Genomic DNA, 19,736 nt, shown 5'->3' with positions numbered 1-19,736 from the left:
ATATATATATATATATATATATATATATATATATATATATATATATATATAATTATAATTATAATTATAATTATAATTATAATTTTGACATGTAATGTTAGGAAGAATTATCCTACCCTAATATCTATATATATATAGATAGGAAGGGTGAGAACCTAACGAGTTATTCATATGTTTACCAACCAAAAATCGGGTGGCACCGCTGGTAATTTACTCGGTATCACTGGATACAATTCCGGTATCACTGGTAATTTACTCGGTAATTTACTAAACAAACCAGTCGCACCGTCTGTCGGTTCAAAGCCATTTCTTCAACCAAATTAGGCAGCATTTGATTGGAGAATACAGAAACAAAAATCAGCTAATGTAAATTAGAGAGAGAAGATTAAATTATTTCACTTTTTCATTCAAATACATTATTTTTAAATAAAGTAGAACAGATAAATTAGAAAAATAGTGGACCACTATTTCTAAAATACTTAATTCTACCCTTCTGGGAGATGATTTAACCCGTGCTCAAATGTTGATGCTTGTTCACGAGTGAACCAAACGTAAATTTTCAGGAAAAAAAAAAAATCTATACTAGATAGGCAGTCAAATGTCTTCAATGACAACTAAAAATCCAAATGAACAGTTCAAGCATAGAAGAAGTAAAATATCAGTTCAGTGTTCCCCTCACCAATCATCAACCCAAATTAAAACATGTTCATCTCTGCTGCTATTGTTCAAACCAGAAAGCAAGAAGCGATAAAAGTAGTGGGTATTCCAAGTCAAAACAGCAGCCCCTGCTCCGCGAATAATTGGAAAACTCATAAACTGTTTCCAGATTCAATTTCGAAGAAATGCAACAGTGCACACGCGGGACCCTTCCACCCCACCAAACATAATGGTAGGATATGATCGGACATGATCGAGGTACGCAAAGACAGCAGGCCCACTGCCTGCCTCTTGGTCCAGTTCCTCGGCAGTACGCCTTCTTTTGTTGAAGTTTTCCACCTCTTGCAACAACTCATCTTTGGTGTTGTTACATGATGTGATCACCTGCGATATGTACTCAAATGCATCGATAAAAAAGAGCACAAAATACAAGGAATATGATGGTCAAGGATGAACAAAAGGTATAAGGGTGACAGGAACAGATCATTCAAATCTGAAACCATCCAGATAATAGAGTACCGACCAATATCCCGCCAGGAGCTACCAAGTTTGATACCGACTCCCAATACATTATCCTGAAAAAATAATCATACAAAAACACGTAATGAATACAAATAAAATCTTGCAGTACTCTATCCTGCATTAATTAAGAAGCAACCGATGATATTAATATCATATCCACCATGTCTCATCATTTCTTTTAACTTCTAATGAACACCAAATCATGCACCAAAATACTTTCGGAAATGGTGGCAGCATTAATCAAATTCTTGGGTAGATATACCTAATTCAAATCATTGCTCAATCCATAACAGCCAGGCAAGACATGGTTAATATATGTAGTTCCCAAATGCTTGAACAAAAAATGATCCATCCAGTCTTTATCTGGTTATACATCAGTTATAAGGAAGAAAATCATTCACATTTCTTTTTTCTCATTTTATGAGGCAAATATAATGCATCCGAAACTTGTTAACATTTTGATGGAACCAGAAAATTGAAACATACAAAGCAATATCCAGCAATGAAGTACCTAAATCTAACTTTTTAAGTAATATTACCTTTTGACAGGGCCATCTGGATGTAACCCAATGGCATCTAATGTGCCTTTGTCCATCACAACATGGAATTTTCTGTCCAATTTGGTCTCCAGAACATCATCAACCTACAACGAATGTGTCAAATTAAGATCCAAGAACCAAAATATGCAAATATACATATATATGAAACCTTTATAGCCAATGGTGATACATGATAAATTTTTAAGTGCAATAACATTTCAAAAGCACAATGGATAAGCAGAGCCAATTCTCAGTCATAATTTTGCCATACATTAAAATAAGATACTAGAGTTCTATTTTATCAAGATCTCAAATGCTGAAATTTATGCAAACAAACAAACTACATCAAGAACATACAAAGTAACAGTGCAGTTATGTGTATTGCAAGCAATCTTGGAAAAATTTGAAGATAAGTTGTCCCAGAATAAAAAACCCTCGCCATTTTACCCAAATTAATGATTAAATTGCACTTGACTATGACCTGACTGAAATTAAATGCATTTGGTGTTTTAACTTCAGCATAATATATTTATACAACAACAGAAAAAAAAAGAAGAAGCCTCACATGAACAGAAAATGTTCCTCTCTAATGCTATAAATTCACTCCTTTTATGCTACACTGAATTAATATTTCCTAGAAATGCCCATCAGAATCAAGTCCAAGGCGTATCTTACATCAAGTTCGACTACAAGCTTTTTAACCATGGTTTCGACTAATCTAAGATTTGCAAGTTTAGTTGCAATAGACAATAATATCATGTAGAAACTGCACTGTAACTTTCTGGCGAGACCTAAAAATTATAGACTTTCACATATCAGTTTTCATTAGCCAGAACTACATGATTCAAGTAGCATTGAGCTGTCATGTAACTGACATAGAACCCAGCCTGGGTTTACTGCCTTGGTGCGAGTTGCTTAGCTTCTCTATAGACCAGGAATGCACATCTGAAAAATCATTCCACATAACTCAGCATAGTATAATGTCAGTCACTTCTGGTAGCAAGAAATTTAATCAACTCTCAAAACAAGCTAGAAAGCAAATGCTGTCATGAACAACTAGGTATATGATTTCATCACTAATGCTTAAAGATCTTCATGGCCTCTGAAGTTTGATAACCCATGGAAGTTTGCATACAAATCATTTCAACAGCCAGAGGCAAAGTTGAGGGCAAATTTATCAATAAGACCTGGACAAAAAAATTTGGGTGTGTACATTATGGATCAAGACATGACTTATCAATGTCTGAGAATGTTTTAACAGTTGCTTTCAACCAAACATCACCTCTTCAATATGATACCAAATTCCTGGAAATGGCAACTTGCATCAAGAAAGAGCCTTCCACGGAGCCTTGGAGGCTGTTGATTGGTACAGAGATCTACTACCTAATAGGTTAAACAGTTTAAGCCCATGTAACAAGGAATAACCCTCCACAGTTTCACCAGACTTGGAAAATGCCCATATGAAGAAGGAAAATAGCAAGTTTGACAAAAGGAATATATTCATATCTAAGGAATATAACTAGCACGTATGACCATGCAAAAGTTCCCTTTTTTTCCTCAGAGCTAACTTATTTTTGCAAAAATCATTAATAAAACAAGTAGATGTAAAGCCTGCAGTTATGCCACACAACATCGCAAACCTAATTCACCCAAAGATCAATAAAACAGATATAGAGCTGTCAGAAGACATGGCTAAATATAACAATGTCGTCTGTATATGATAAAATTACATATTGTTATTTACACATAAGACCAATGATGGGACTTCAGATAGATTTGAAGCTTATAAGACAAAAACAGAAAATCACTCCCATAGCAATAAAAACAATATTAACTTAAAAATGCTGGATTTGAAGCTTATAAAACAAAAACAGAAAATCACTCCCATAGAAATAAACACAATATTAACTTAAAAATGCTAGATATCTGCAATAAGAAGTAAAGAACAGAACCAGGCCTCAGTGTAACCTATTGATGTCAAAGTAGAACATCAACAAGGCAACATATGAACAAGAATGTATTTAAGAAATAATAGCCATTAATTAATCATCCAAGGAAAAATATAGAATTATCGACCGATATTGCAAATATCTTTATTGTAAGAGTATCCACCTAAAGCATATCCAAGCTTATCTTCAATAGCTTATAAAAAAGACAAATGTTCCAGGTTTATACATATGTATGTCTATGTATCTCAGTGTATCGATATATCATATATCTATCCATATATATATGCATGTGTTTATGTATGTACGAGTGCAATATTGGATTCATTATGATAGCCAGAAATGAGAACAATAGTTAAGCAGCATTGCCACATATTGAAACTATGACATACCAAGAAGCTTATTTGGGGAAATCCATCACGGATAGCAAGGTTTCGTGCAAGGCTGATTGCCCCTTCACTGTAATCAGTTCCTGTCAAATCAGAAAACCTGGAAACTAGAAGTGGTTCAATATTAGTTTCTTGCATATTGCACATATTCAGAAAGAAGAGGGGACTGACTGTTACTTAAAGATTCAATCCATCAATTGGTCCCTATAAACATGTTCAATGGCATAAACTTTTCAATCTCACATAATACAGCAGTAAATGTAGTCTGATACTGTATGGTTGAAACAGGTATATGATGGTTCATGTCGTGAAGGCACCACAAAATATTGATAATTATAATATCCTGTTTGATTTCTTCAATGTAGTGATTCAACAGGAAAAACATTGGAAAATACATCGGTTGCCGATGCCAACAAAAAGGTCTGTGCAGGTACTACATCCACTATCCGATCACCTATCAAAAATTATAATATCTTTCTTACTATTGTGTTGTAACATGTGTACCTTTTAGATTGGGGGATTCAGATCACTTTAACATAAAATATTGATAAAGTTGATATTAAATGATTCAAGGATAAAAAGAGAGCCAAAAGTGTCTAACTCCAGAGCGGCACTGACTCAGTATCGACAATTTAGATGTACTGAACTACATCTAATCCTTTTCCTATTTTTAATGGTCCATAAGAAGATTTTCTTTTGAGAATTTTAGTTGGTTGCTTCAGCTTTTGCTGGTATAAATGATACATAAACTTATAGGCTTAATTATCTGCAATGAACAGTGTATCTTGTGAAATTGCTGCAAAAGGCCATAATAAATGACCTAATCTGTCTTTGAATATAAAGAATTTAATGAACAAAGCAGCAAAGCTGAATATGAACCAAAACAAGTATTGCAAAATTTGGTGAGAACACAAATGCATTAAATTTTACATAAGCCCATATCTTTCTCTTAGAATGCACTTGAAGTATTATATAGCTATCATGTACCCACTTCAACAAATTACAGGAAGCGCAAGAAACCAAACTAGATGCACAACTTTCTTATGGAGTATCATCCAACACAACATCCCATAAAACCAAATAGGCACCAAATGGAAGTATATGACAGACATATTCTTACATTCCATACGAAACAAACAAACTAGAAAAGTCTATATGCAAAATAGAATCATCGAACAGTATGGAAAAAATATTCAGTAAAAATACCCTTGTTTCGCAAGCTCTTGCAGAAGCAGACCGTTTCCGGTTCCAATGTCAAGCACACTACAGCTGGACAAGTCTTTGAAGGCTTCACTAGATTCATATTTAAAATTGCTGTCATCAGCCACATTCCGACCTTGGGACATGTTCTCACACAAGTTTTTAGTCCAAGTTGCAACAGTACCCATGACTTCAACACCAAACCTTAAGGAAGAAAAACCAATTGAATCAAATCCTCAATACATAGATAGAGATAGGACAAGTGAGATGAACAACGATTCCATTTATAGCATTCATGGTTTTGAACTCAAAAATATCACCAGCGCAAATTAGATGACCCATCTATATTGAGAATCCAGAGAATCTAGAGTTTAAAATACCTAAAACTGAAAATAATATGTTTAGAGGTCCCCAGCTATGTAAGTCAAGTGGTCAAATAGAAAAACAGGCTTGGTTTGATTCATGGTCTGAAAGTATTCTTTATCTTGTCAGGGAGTGGCTGTCTATGCTTATAGGAAACCTATAGTTCGCAAAATTACGTTCTATCCCCAATAAAATTTGTAACTGTTTATTTGATTTGTCGCTGACCAATCTTGCACAAATCAAACCACAAAATATGGGAAAATAAAAGGGCTAACACATTGAAGTACACTGTGGCACATTTTAATTTAGAGAGAGCACATTCACTATTAAAAATAATCACATACGGTCACACTAATTTGTAGGATATCAGCATGAAGAAAGATCTTTTGTACAACAAATTTTAGGAAAAAGATCTTTTGCCCAATGTTATGGCTTTATTGGCTTAAACTGCTCTGGTGAAAGCTTACTTCCATTTTTCTCACATAAGTCACTTGCACAATCATAAACAAGTAGATTCTTAAAGGGATTGATGCAGAAACCCTCAGGCTGATTAAAATGAAGATAGTCAATATGGTTAAAAAGTATTCACATGATTGCATGTGAAAGGTATTTACCTGATTGCATGTTCATCATGAAACTCTGTATAAACAACATATAGTGCAGCTACATATTGTTTAATACTTAAGTTGAATCACTATATACCAAGCATGATCTGTTTTGTAAATTTGTAAATTTTATGATCAATATACAGGATACCATGATAAATTTATAGGTGACCGAAGAAATCTCACTTTTAAGACAACACACCAGCTCCAACCTCTCCAATCTCTCAAGAATATGGAAATCAAAAATAAGTGGTCATTCACAATATGGAAGATAAGATTAATGTAAACCATCAATAACTTACACCACAAAATATGAAAGCAAAAAGTACAGCAAAATCACTAGTAACAAGTAGAGTCGGAATTAAACATGCTGCTGAAGCAAGAACTGAAAATTAAATGCTGGCAGTGCAAGACCAGCATAAGTCTGGTACTAGACAAATCTATTCAACGGTCTTGTATACTACTATATATGGGGAACTCCTGGTTGGCTCCCTCATTCTCTTTATCCAAGGGAGTCACACCTCACATTTTTTTCCCTTGATAACTAGAACCTGCTTTCTTTTTATCCTATGTGCTCCTAAAGCCTCTTGATGAATTAAAGATGCAAGATAGAACAGAGAAGAATTAATTTCCATCTCTGCTAACTGGTCGATGGATCACAGCCTACTGCCTTTCCTCCCACATCATGTGATGGAGTTACAACCAACCCATCAAACACACCATTTTTTTTAAAACAGACATGCTTGGTAGGAAAGCAACTGTTCCATCAAATAATCTATCCTTTGAGTTCAATCACATGCAGTGCATATAACAAAAATAAGTCTCCACGGATACAGTCCTCTCATACAACCACCATCATCAAATATACCTAAGAACATGGTGCTTATATCTGCCAAAATGCAATATTCGCCAAAGCAATCATGGTTTTTGAGAGCAACATCACCAGCTTTTTATGCATTGCTTCTTCCATATAGCCCAAACAGTCAATGTTAAAGGCAACATATCAATCAATATTAGCATTGTTTGCAAAGGTGATTCCTATTTGCTAGAAACTAGTCCACAATACCACTACAGATAGCTTACATAAACATGGAGATACAAATATTGCTACCCAGAAGATATTAGAATTCAAAGTTTCAAACAGATATACAACTCATTGTATCTTAAATATGTGTTGCACGGAGAAGAAACGGAATGAAATGTTTTACAAATAACCATCATTGAAGCTAATATATAGTTTAGCTTCTTAATTGCAATTCTCTCCCTCATGCATAACAAGTAAATGAATCATCTATATAGGAAAAGTGAAATAGAAGGAGCAAAAAGATATTAAGACAAAACCACACATATGTTGGCAGTTACACATAATAATCCAAATAGGCTAAACAGAACAAACAATAAGAGCCAGATAAATTCAGATGATTATTTTACAGAACAGCCTAAATCATAAGGATAATTGTTTGAAACAGGGAAGTTGCCACTTAAGTCAGCATTTTTTAGCACTACTAACCAAATTTCGCCAGCATGGCCATGTTCATGAAAATTCACAAGATCCTCTGCATAAGAAGCATTCCAGTAGCTCTGAAAGCCCAACATTGACGTTTCAACCTCGCTGGCATCTGGCTCATCCTTATCAGAACTGTTGTGGAAAAAGAAAAAAAAAAGGAGTAATTTTAGACCAATAACTGTGAAAGTTAAAATAACATACCAACATGGTCATTACAAACAAATGACTAGTACTTTACAAGAATAAATTGGAATTCATCATGAGTATGACTCTTTTCTTTGTCAATATATTGATTAATATAATTTCAAGTAGTCTAGCAACTTCACATGGAATGTCAAAACAAAAGTTTGCCGGATCTTAAAAAACAAGAATAAAAACAACAGTCTAACAACACTTCAAATTTTAAATCTTTGCAATGAGATAGAAAAGGCATAGGTTTTTCTTGACAAAATGATGTCTCTAAAGAACAATACCATAACAATAAAGTAAGAAATGTCCATCAAGAGATTCATATTGCAGCAGAACTGCTTTTAGTGCAAGGACAGACAAGACATAAATGTGGCACATTTTCTCCTCAAGGGCTTATGACCCTCAACACAAGTACAGCTCTGGCATTCTAGGTTCTTACAGAGGCCTCCATCCTTGCTAACAAAAAGACAAGATGAAGACTACAAACGACATTCAGTATAAACATGCACACACACACACACATATATAAACATGCACACGTGCGCACACATTTATACACACACACATGTGTGTGTGTGTGTTCTTAAGGAAGCTGAATAATACAAGAGAGTGTGATAGTCAATACACAAATAAATTGTATCACTTTCTTTCAAACAAATAAATATTTAATAGTCTAAATACCTTAAGATGAAGGACTAAGGACATCTAAGTGCAGGATTATTGTACAAAGAGGGTCAGGTTTCTGAACTGAACAGGTTGCATCTTAAAATTCATGCTCGAGCGGAAGAGTAAGAATTTTGGTCAATATCTTCTTATATAAGTAGAATGAGGATCAGATTGAACTAGTATAAAAAAATTTCTAAGTGTTTTTTCGAGCTCAAAGCATATGTTGTAGAAACATTTTTGTATTACAACAGATGATTTCAGCTGGGTGCAGAGTATTTCAGTAACACTACTTTTAGCAAAATCACTTATTTATTAGAATCATTTAGCTTTATATGAGTTCTAATGCTATCAGGTACTTTAGTCATTTATATAGTTTCTTATGTTTTGTAAAAGATCTAGATTGTTTTCAGATTAAGTTTCCATGCTTAAAGAAAAGCATGATCATGCATCAAAATGGGGTGTAACTGATAACTGAATATAAGTTTCTCCTGATGGGAAAAAGCCCACAGGTGTCCATGTAGCAATATCTTGATTGTGGGCTCCTCCATTAAGACTTAAACTAAGGAAAGGAGATGACCATCAAGAGACCATAATCAATCAAGAGGAAAGAAAACTAAGTTTAGTATCCAATGTGATTCTGACCTTCACTGGGCTACATGAATAGCAAAACTTAATAAATCAAAAACTTCATAACTATAGAAGATAGATATAGTGGGTGCCTTCAATATACAAACATGTGTATAGCATGATGTCCATGATGTGTACTTTGTTCATTCATAGACAACATTAGTATCTACAATTAGAATATCAAGAACTTACACTGCAGCACTATGGAAACATAGCTCCGCATGACTTTATGCAATGTATATATTTGAACTGGACATAAATATTCACTCCAACACATATGCTTCTCAAGTTTATGACACCAATTTAAGATTAGTCTAATTGACCTTCAGTTGAAATTTTAACAGACTTACCAAAAAAAGAGCAAGTTCGCATTCAATTATCCGGCCACTAGCTTCGGACCGAGCACCATAACAATCATCGCATGCCCTCAAAGACCAGTTTGGTTAGATTGTCAGCAGCCCTCAACTATCTGATCATTGGCAGCTGCTAGAGAGTCATTAGGGTCAGTAATGCCTTGCAATGTTTAATCCAATTGCAATCTGCATATGGTCATTTCACAGTGGTTCTTCCTCTGCCCACCTCTAACCTCTAACCAACATCTGCTAATATCATGCAGACAATCCCCACGTACAAGCAGCAGTCCTAAACTTCTTCAGTGGTTTGTTAGATAGCAATAACAAGATGTCAAACTGTCTTCCCCACAAAAACCTAATCCCAATTTTTCTTTCCCTCAGATCCATATAATTGTTCTTTAATATGTATTCATTTGGCAAGACATATTAAATCCTTGTTCTCCCTCTATTGATACATTTTAATTCATTTTCCACTCTCTGTCCCCGGTTTGAAACCAGCATAAGCCATGTAAACCACTAATTTGAGCCCTACAAAGACTGAGTTGAACATAATCCACCTACCCTACCAACTATCCATCATTTTTTGTTGAATTAGGCACTTTATGCTGAAATTGTTTGATTTATTCACCATTTTTGGTGTTTCACATCCACTTGATCTGCACTACCATCCTAGGTCATGGATTACACTTCAAATGTCCCACTAATAGCACGTACTGAGTCAGCTTGCCCTCTTTTCATCCCTCTTTCACTGACGTTTTGGGAGTTTCTGCTGCTTTGACGAAACATGTGCTACACGTTGTTGTCCTTTCAGTAGCTCAAAGTGGTCCTTAAGGGTATTTGCAGAACCTGTTTCTGCCCAGTTCTTTTGCTCCTCTTTGAATAGGCTTATCAATTCATCTAGGATTACAACAGTTTATTTTTCTTTTCCCCAGGTTGGGGAGATAGGGGTATGGGATAGCCATCCTTCTACAAGGTTCAGGACCTCCTTTTCTTTCAAGGATGTGGAACCCTGTTGTACATTCTAAATCCAAGCTTTAGAGTGGTATAGAATCATAGAGCCCCTTATCATAGAATATCTCATATTGTTCATCATGACTACATTTGACATTTATGGTGTCATCAGCTTTTCATGGCTAATATAGTTTAACTCTCAATGGGATGACATGTTGAATAGTTAATTAATTTCAATAATCATATTTCTTTTATGGCAGACCAAAAGGATGATGCACGATCGCTTATACGATGAGGTGGAAATTGCGGAAGGAGCATCACCAAAGAATTAATGGGAAGCGTCCTGATTTTTAAGATTTCAAGACATTATCTGTGATTGTAGTTTCTTCTAGAATGGGGGTTATAAATTCTCTGTTTTGCCTCTACGAAATGACTTGATCACTTGGATACCTAGACTTGTAGCACCAACTTCCAGATCATTATAGGAACTACTCTCAAGAATGTTGTATGTAAGGGTTCCCCTGACTATTTATCATTTCTGTTGACTCGAGATATGCCCATGTTGGGGTGCAATGCAGAGATATCAGAAAATTGAGGAGTAAACACAGCCTTATTCACCATCTCTAGTTTAGTTTCTTTCAAGTGCCAAAATGTTTTCTTGCCAAGAGATTTCTGACTACTGCTACTGCTTTCATATGCCAGTTCTTAGGCCTACCTGTGTTAAGGAAACAGTCGAGATCCTTAACAAAAATCTATATCAAAGATCTTGATCATGATTCATGACCTTAACAAAAAAACCAGCTCAGTAGATAGCTGTCGCTCTCTTCACGAGGTAAAAGTCTCCCCAAACTTTAACAGTCCTAAAGCGACATAACATAGACATAGGTTTAAGCCTCATAAGCACCGTTCAAGGTTTTTGCTGAACCTAACTTTACCGGAACCGCTGCATTGAACTGTTTCTGTAATGCTCTGGATGCAAGTAACAAGCATCACAAAAGTTCCCCAGCGGTGATTTTCTTGTAGTTTTCTTGAGGAATTTTTTCCTTTCCTTACCATAACCATCGACCATACACTCAGACCAACCATTAGAAATATATAATCCGAATGCAATCGACTATCTTATTAATCAAAGACTACTCTAAAGCAATAAATCAAGAAATCCAAGAGGAAAAGAGAGAAGAGGAAAAGGAGAGACCTGTAATCGGAGGCTGCGGCCGCGAAGTTGCCGCCGGCGAGGACCTCGGCGGCGTCGACGTGGCGCTGCTCGTCATCCAGCGTGCTCCCGTACTCGCTCTTTATGGACCAGGAGTCCGCAGCCACGGACCGGTCGTCGTCCGAGAACAGGTCGGCGGTGGTCGGCGGACGTGGCGGGAGCATCTCGGAGTCCTCCGGCGGCCACCGAATTCCGGCCATCGGACGCCTTATCTCTGCCTCTCGCCGGAAAACCCTAGGAAGGCAAGAGAGAGAAGCGAAGAGGGAAACGGGGCAAGAAGACGAGGACAGGCGTCAAGAAAGAAGTATACCCTCGGATGCTGGCGGATTCACCTCGTACATATCAGACCGTCTTTTAAAAGCCAAACGTTGTAACGGTTTCGGGGGCTTTACGTTACACTGTTATTATAATCTAATCTCATCTAATTTAATTTACGCCGTATCTAACCTGATCTAATTTAATCAAATCCAATTTACTACATTATCCAACCCACACTCCAAGATAGAGTTTCGATGAAACTCTCATTTCTGCATTTTACGGCCATGCATTGCTTATTGCACGTTTTTTTTTTTTTTTTTCCCAGCCTTTTGACCAGCTGTGGCTCCTGGGGACAAACTACTTTATCATTTTGCAACATTGTTGTTACCTGTTCATTTGGGCCTTCGGTTCCATCAATTGGGTTCGCATAGATGTCATCATATAAAATAGATTGGCACAGGGTTGTATCATTTTTATTTTAATTTAAATGTTCTTAAAATAATAGCCTTTTTCTTTTTTTTTTTTGATGTTTATTTCTTCTCAACTAGCATGCTCTGATCTCCATTGTAACACTGACATCTCACCATCTCATCATAAGCCAAGCCGTGCGAAGTTTCAGCTCATGGCTCATCCGTTGGATGTCTAAAAAATTACAAATTCTGCTTATGTTAAGAGCTTAGGCGTTGACCTCTAACAATCCACCTAATCTTTTATATATTCTTGTAGTGATGTTATTATTATTATTATTATTCCACCACTAGTACGGAAGGTAAGCTTTCTTAAATGGTTAGATTCAATTCAATTAAGAATTGGGCGTACTTTTCAAATTCAATGTTGACATTTCAAAAACTTTCTCCCACCATCAAAACAACCATTAAAGTCATTAAAAAAAAAAAAAAAAAACACATCAACGGGTTCCTCATCCCACAAAGGAAGCAATAAAGTTTTAGTTGGGACTTTGCTTGATTCGATATTTTCAAATTTTGCCACTAACTTGCTAAATGTGGAGGCAGTAGAAATTGAGGTCAGACTTACCTAAGCCTCATATTTTGACTATAAATAATTACACCAAGAAATATCTCATAGTATACTAGCAAGTTTACTTCACCGATATCTATGCTGACCCTCTGTTTGACTATGAGAATTTCTCTTGTTTAGCTAAGGATGCTTAGAGGGAAAAACGACTTCCTTTCTCTTCTTTTATCTAGTATCTTTTTTCTCTTCCTCTTTACTCTCTTATGTGATTCGAGATTCTCTTTTCTTTCCTTCTCTCTTCTCTCATTCTTTTTTTTTTTTTTTTTGGGAGGGGGGGGGGGGTATCAGCAAGCCATTACACCATTCTAATATGCGTGCAATCCAAAAAAATAGAATACAAAATGTCTCGCAGGATGCGACAGGTCCAATCTTCGATGTACTAGACAACAAAAAAACAATCTAATCCACAATACTGTTCATCTTTCGAAATACGTACCAGACAGACGATGCGACAGTGTGATAAAGAGACCTCCAGATATCATGGAGCAGCGGATCTAACTTTATGTATCCTAAAAGAAGGCATTAAAGAGATGTTTGGATCGCAACCGAAATCAGAATGGAAATGAAAATCGGAATGGCTTGGAATCAGAATCGGAATGGTCAAATCCTTCAAAATGTTTGGTTCGTAATCGGAATCAGAATCGAAATTAGAATTTGAATAAAAAATTGAATCCATAGAGGAGAGTAGGGATTGTGTTCTATATAAATTGAGCCATTCCCATTCTATCCCAGAATCAGAATCGAAATGAGACTCCTCCCAGCCAAATGATTAGACTGGGAGTCATCCATTTTGATTTCAATTCCAGGCCCCTACTTTCCCTAACCAAACACCCTCTAAAAGTACTAGGAAGATAATCCTAGTTCCTAGCATATGAAGGCTCTATACAATTCAATAGAAAAATACTGCATAAACCAAATTAAATTGCTTATTGAAGTATTTGATGACCAATTTATTCTCCAACGTGTTAAAAAGTGGTGTGTATATTGCCACCACCTAATATAAGATGTGACTTAAAAGGCTTTTACTTCAATTTGTGATTAATGCTAGTTGCATTCCCACTTATAGTTGGATATCTTTCATCTTGAATTTCCTCTCTACAATATTCAGGCAAAAATCTAAAGAATCCAATATATACGACAACTTTTATATTTTATTTGTACCGGTGAAACCATTCATGCAAATGCATGTCTAGAAAGAATTAAATATACTCTTGACTTAATTATAAAGTTATATAAAAATTATATTAATATATTATTTAAGCTTTTAGTACTATTTTCAATATCCAAGATAAAAAACTTTATTGTATAATTATTATATTGCATGGTATAGGGTTAATTCCATTAAAATATTTAACACCCTATCCTCAAGTAGCTAATGAAAAATAATGATAAGTTAGAAGACATGGAGATTAGAAATCTAATTTGTTCAAGAAATAAGACAAATAAGCCTATGCACCAAGGACTTGAAACGGTTAAACACATATTACATTAAGACTTAAGCATCAACACTATTTATGTTTTCTAATGAGAGTGGCAATTACTATTCACCAACATCAAAGTACTAGTTGATTGACATGGTTGGGATTTCTAGATAACGTAGGATCTAAATTAGTCTGAATAGCTAAGATAGGTTCAATTAGATGGTGGTATCTAATGAGGTAAGTATTTGAATAGAAAACTATCATGCTTTGATTTATTGGATTTGTGTAGAATTTATTGTACAAGGCTTTACCATACGAGATAAGTTTATAGTAGGCAGTGTTAAAATCAATGAGCGAAAATAGCACTACAATACAAGATAAGCTTATAAGAAATATTGTTAGAATCAAGATATAATGATAGCACTACAATGCAAGGTAAGCTGCATCAAATAGTGCTAGAATTAAAAAATTATAATTTTATACATTTGAATGAATTTAACTTAGCCTGGCATTATTTTTTGAGATCAATTATAACTTTATTAGCTTGATCTTGTGTAGAAGATTGTTTTCTTCTAACGGTACTGACCTCAATGAATCCTATGTACTCGGTTAGAATTTCTTATAACACATTTAATTTTAGACCATGTGAATATGTAACTATATATTAAATAGGAGATAATACCTTTGATACTTTTCTGGTTAGAAAACTCTACATACTAACTATGACTAATTTCGTTTTTTCATATTATTATCAACCTCCTGCTCTGAGATGCTAACAACACCATTCTCAATTTACAAAATTCCAAATCCACATCCTTTTTTTACACGCTATTCAACAAATTTGGTGATTACTCACCATTAGAGCAAAAGACCATGTTACAGAATCACCCCATCATAGATCCAATTAATATCTTCTTATCTGAAAATATAAAGAAAAAAGAAAAAAATTCCTACGTCCATAATTCTTATCTTGAGGTGATGCCTTCCTCTGCTATCGTCTCCAACGCCGGCTTCCTCGACCGGCACATGCTCAACCTGTACTTAAACCCCCCCATCTCCATCACCATCGCCGTCGTCATCGGAGCATCATCGTCGACCTCATCCAACTCCTGCCCTGCCGGTGGATTCTCCGGCGAGGAGGAGGAAGAAGACTCCGGCAAGACCCTCGAATTCCCACCTGAAACCCGCCGGAATTTTTTGTTCGCGGCCAGCAACAATATACCCATATCAGCCGCCGTGACCACCGAGTTGAGCCTCTTCATGGGCATCATAACGTAGACGTTGCCCATCTCCAGGTCCTCGTCGGCGGAGAGCGCCGCGAAGCGCCGACCGACCTGCATGGAGCGGGAGTTGACCAAGAAGTGGCCGGGGGTGTCGAGCATGAGCTCGGCTGCGTTGACCAGCCCCTCTAAATGACGTACCTCGCCGCCCGGGACGATCACCCTGACGCCTCCGGAGCCTCCGCCGGAACCGGCGGAGAGAGTGCAAGATAAGTAGTTGCCCATTGAGAGGTTCGACGAGCGAGGCGGAAATAGCTAAGGTTTGAGAGAGAGTGAGAGAGAGAGAGAGAGAGAGAGAGAGAGAGAGAGAGAGAGGTTTTGGATTGGAGATGAGTTCTTGGAGGGGATTGAGGTGAGAGAGAGGAGGCTGGGTGGGCGATTTAAAGGCATGAAGTGGGGATGCTGGCTGGAGACGCGTAAGAGATGAAGAAAGAGGACGGAAAAGAGAGGGAATGATCCCGGTGGAGTCAGGGTGGACGCATGGCTGTTAATGCGCGTGGGGCCCATCCCTGTTTTGGATAGGGATTGGAGGGCGGTGACTGTGTGAAAGATATATATGTGTTTGAGTTTCTGCGGGCATTTCCCCAGAGCGATGGAACGGGGAATGCGAGTTGTTGGATAAAATTTTTATGGCCCGATCGATCGTGGAAAGCACTATCATCGGATCGTCACCGTCCGTCATATTTTTTATAAACACGTGGCATGGCTATAACTATAGCCGGACCGACCCTAGAAACAATTATAGTCGGATTATAGCCGGACCGACCTTAGAAACAATTATAATCGGATCATCATCATCTGTCATATCTTATAAATATGTTATGCTGATTGAACGAAAAAAATTATGATCGGATCATCATTGTCTATCACGTTTCTTAAATATATCACACTGATCGAGTGAAAAAAATAATAATCGAATCATCATCGCTTGTCACATCTCCTAAGTACGTCGTACCGATCGAGTAAAAAAAATTATAATCGGATCATCATCGTCTGCCACGTCTTCTAAACATGTCATGCATGTGTAACTATGGTCGGACGGGATCAAATCATCGTCACCTACTATGTCTCCTAAGCACGCCACATGTACTTTTGTGAGCATATTAAAATATTAAAAAAATAAAGATGGATAAATTCTAGAAGATTATATGATGTTTATCAAAACTGTTCAAATATCTCTAGAATTTATTCATTCTTATTTTTTTTAGTATTTTAACACGTGCGTGTAAACGCACGTGGCATGATTTGGAGATGTGGCTTTTTTTTATGATCGATCCGGTCATAAAAATTTTATCTCAAATTATTATTGAACAGTTATAATGGATCGATTTCTTTCTTTTGCACGAAAATAATGATTGACCTTCATTTTTTATCACATCAACCGTTGGATCTCAAATTACATAATTTTTAAAATATATAGATGAAGTAGGTCGGAGCATTTTGAAATCTATACAATACTCGATCTAGCGATTGATGCTACGACCAGTCATTCTTTAGCGCGAAATATGCCATCTGAAACCCTCTTGTAATTTTTGGATTATAAGACAACATTATCACTCTGGTGGATTTTGAGCAAATAAAAAACTCACCGGCAATACTATATTTAGCCAATGGCTAGAGGTTATGTGTTTGACGTGGGCTAATTGCGTATTATGCTCAAGTCGGCTAACACTTGTTATTTCATTTGTCAAACTAATGATTTGATGTGGTTGGTAACAGACGGATCGAGAATAGTTCAAATGCACTGGTCTATACCTGAGGTGGCAAGAAACTTAATTTGGTGGCTTGTGGTTCTCGCACTCAATAGAAGAGAAAGGTGAAAGATGAGTTCATTGTATAATTTTGTTTGGACAATATATGGTATATTGGTGCAAGAAAAACTATCTCAATGTGCCTCATGGATTTGGCTGGCATGTACTTATGTCGAAGTACCTCAAAAGTTTACCAAGAAGCGACCATGGTTTTGGATCAAGTTAGCTCTAGAAAGTTTGCTACAGATCAGGGAACAAACTTGGAAATCTAATTAAATATGGTCAATATCAATTTAGATGGATCTGTAAAGATGTGATGTCATAATGAGTCAGAAATATTATCCCATAAAAAGACATATTATAGAAAATATTCTTTTATATCAAATCAAATTATGGTATATTATAAGAAATATTTTTTTTCCTTAGTTACAAAAAATGAATGTAGACAAATTAATTGGAAGGTTCAATGAATCCAATAACTAAGAGTGCCTAGCCATTATGAAAAATATTTTAAATTAAACAATATTTCTAGCTCCTTTCTTCATTTTTTTAAAAGAATTTTTTATGTTGCTTCTTTTTTCTATCTTGCTACTGTATTATTGAATCAATTTTCTTCATTAAAGTGAAAGATGACCATCCTTCTTGTACAGCCTCAACTATTGTGAAGCTGAATTTTAAAAAAAAAAAAATATCGATTGGTTGCAACGGTCTAGTATTTTGCACTTAGCATTTAATTAAGATGCCTGGGTCCATCATATTTGTTGTTCACGCATTAGATTCCGTTAATAATGGCACAGGATGTTCATAGAGTCCAGGAATGTGCTGGCAATTTGCATGTTCAACTAATATTTGGATATGTATAAAGTATTATTGTGGTCAATCCCCTCGTCGTCTGATCGTCGGGAGCGAGCATCTGCAAAAGAAGTCCGCACTGATCAGAGATGATTCCGGTGGGGACTCTCCGACGGTCAAGTCAGGGAGGAGACTAGGCAACAGTAGAAAAGAATCAAAGAGCTCAGCGAGAGAGAGAGCTAAAGAGGAGGAGATCGGGGGTTACGAAAAGAACCTCCACCAACACTGTTGCCTTCTCCATTTTATAGTAGGGTGCGGTATGGCACCGTCATTAATGGCGCAGACAATGGAGGAATTGTCAAATCACCGAAGACTGTCACAGTCGCCGTGGGGCTGTCAAATCACTAGGGTTGACCCATGCCTTAGGTGGGATAATGCTCCAGAGCGGCTATGCCACGCGCCGCTGTCAGGATGGACAGTCTCCAGCAGTCGTACGGTATTTGAAGGAGTCGACCGACTGTATGTCGGTGCTTAGTTGAGGAATGTCGGGCGAAAACCCAGGGACCCTCCGATGGATAGTCGGGGGTGTTGCGAGAGTCAGATATCGGGCTCCACAGTTTGACCAGTCGGGAGGAGAGAGGGTCTGCTCGATCGATATATGTTCGATCGGGCAGCGTCGGCAGTCGTCGGTCGGCAGAGTCGGGCTCCGATCGGGCAAGTCCGACAGTGAGTCGGTGTGAGAGGGATCGATCGGCACATCCCAACAAGTATCATTGCAGTGAATAGGTTAAGGATATAATTATCGATTCCATAAGCATATATATATATATATATATATATATATATATATATATATATATATATATATATATATATATATATATATTATATGCCTTCAGACTTTCAGTATATTCCGTTCACAATGTTAAAATTTGCAACATCTGTCACTCTACATGCACCTAAGTTGTATCAGCAACGATAGTGAAAATAGTCAGGTTATTAGAATATCCAAACTTTAACTTACCAATACAGAGCCAAGTCAACTATAAAGACCATAAGAAAACCCAGCCTGTAAAAGTTGACTGTAAACCCATAGTTGACATTTTGCATGAAATGTCCATGTTTCAATCCCTCGGTTCTTTCTTACGATAAATTATTCTTTGGAACGTTTTTATCATACATACTTTGAATCATCCAATAATAAATCAGTATATTATCAAAAAAAATTATTTTTTTCATTCAAAACTATAAAAAATATTCACTAATCAATTATATTTAATATTAAATTATTTTTTATTTAAAATTTTTAATTAAATTTAAAAAATAAGATATAATTTTTAGTAATAAATAATATATTAATTTATTATTGAATGATCTAAAATATATATGGTAGATGACCGATAATTTCCCCTCTCTCCCTACGTAATTCTGCTGCCTTAAAAAAATAATAATAATAAAGAAGAAGAAACAAC

General features: G+C 36.3%; 2 protein-coding genes across 2 annotated transcripts; both read right to left on the bottom strand.

Annotated features, from left to right (window-relative positions):
• Positions 1-615: 615 nt before the first annotated feature.
• On the bottom strand, positions 616-12,064 carry LOC105047060 (uncharacterized). Its single transcript, XM_010925851.2, has 7 exons — positions 11,710-12,064; positions 7,732-7,860; positions 5,260-5,457; positions 4,057-4,153; positions 1,719-1,822; positions 1,181-1,232; positions 616-1,041 (listed from the first exon to the last, which is right to left on the bottom strand). The coding sequence occupies exons 1-7, from the start codon at positions 11,925-11,927 to the stop codon at positions 829-831; spliced, it is 1,011 nt and encodes a 336-aa protein (XP_010924153.1). The 5' UTR covers positions 11,928-12,064; the 3' UTR covers positions 616-828.
• Positions 12,065-15,211: 3,147 nt separating this feature from the next.
• LOC140858499 (uncharacterized) lies at positions 15,212-16,054 on the bottom strand. The gene has a single exon (XM_073259277.1). It carries the CDS (start codon positions 15,944-15,946, stop codon positions 15,407-15,409), a length of 540 nt encoding a protein of 179 aa, XP_073115378.1. The 5' UTR covers positions 15,947-16,054; the 3' UTR covers positions 15,212-15,406.
• Between the last annotated feature and the right edge of the window lie 3,682 nt (positions 16,055-19,736).

This window comes from Elaeis guineensis, chromosome 6 (assembly GCF_000442705.2).
Source record: "Elaeis guineensis isolate ETL-2024a chromosome 6, EG11, whole genome shotgun sequence".
NCBI classification, from domain to species: domain Eukaryota; kingdom Viridiplantae; phylum Streptophyta; class Magnoliopsida; order Arecales; family Arecaceae; genus Elaeis; species Elaeis guineensis.
This window is presented reverse-complemented; position numbering and strand designations above follow the sequence as displayed.

Bases quoted from the DNA above. Each gene is read 5' to 3' on its own strand.
- LOC105047060 (XM_010925851.2), bottom strand. From the start codon at position 11,927: ATGGCCGGAATTCGGTGGCCGCCGGAGGACTCCGAGATGCTCCCGCCA. The intron at 4,154-5,259 runs GTATTTTTACTG...TCTAGTTTCCAG, and splicing joins CAAGAGCTTGCGAAACAAGG to GTTTTCTGATTTGACAGGAA. The intron at 1,233-1,718 runs GTAATATTACTT...TTATTTTTTCAG, and splicing joins CCAGATGGCCCTGTCAAAAG to GATAATGTATTGGGAGTCGG.
- LOC140858499 (XM_073259277.1), bottom strand. From the start codon at position 15,946: ATGGGCAACTACTTATCTTGCACTCTCTCCGCCGGTTCCGGCGGAGGC.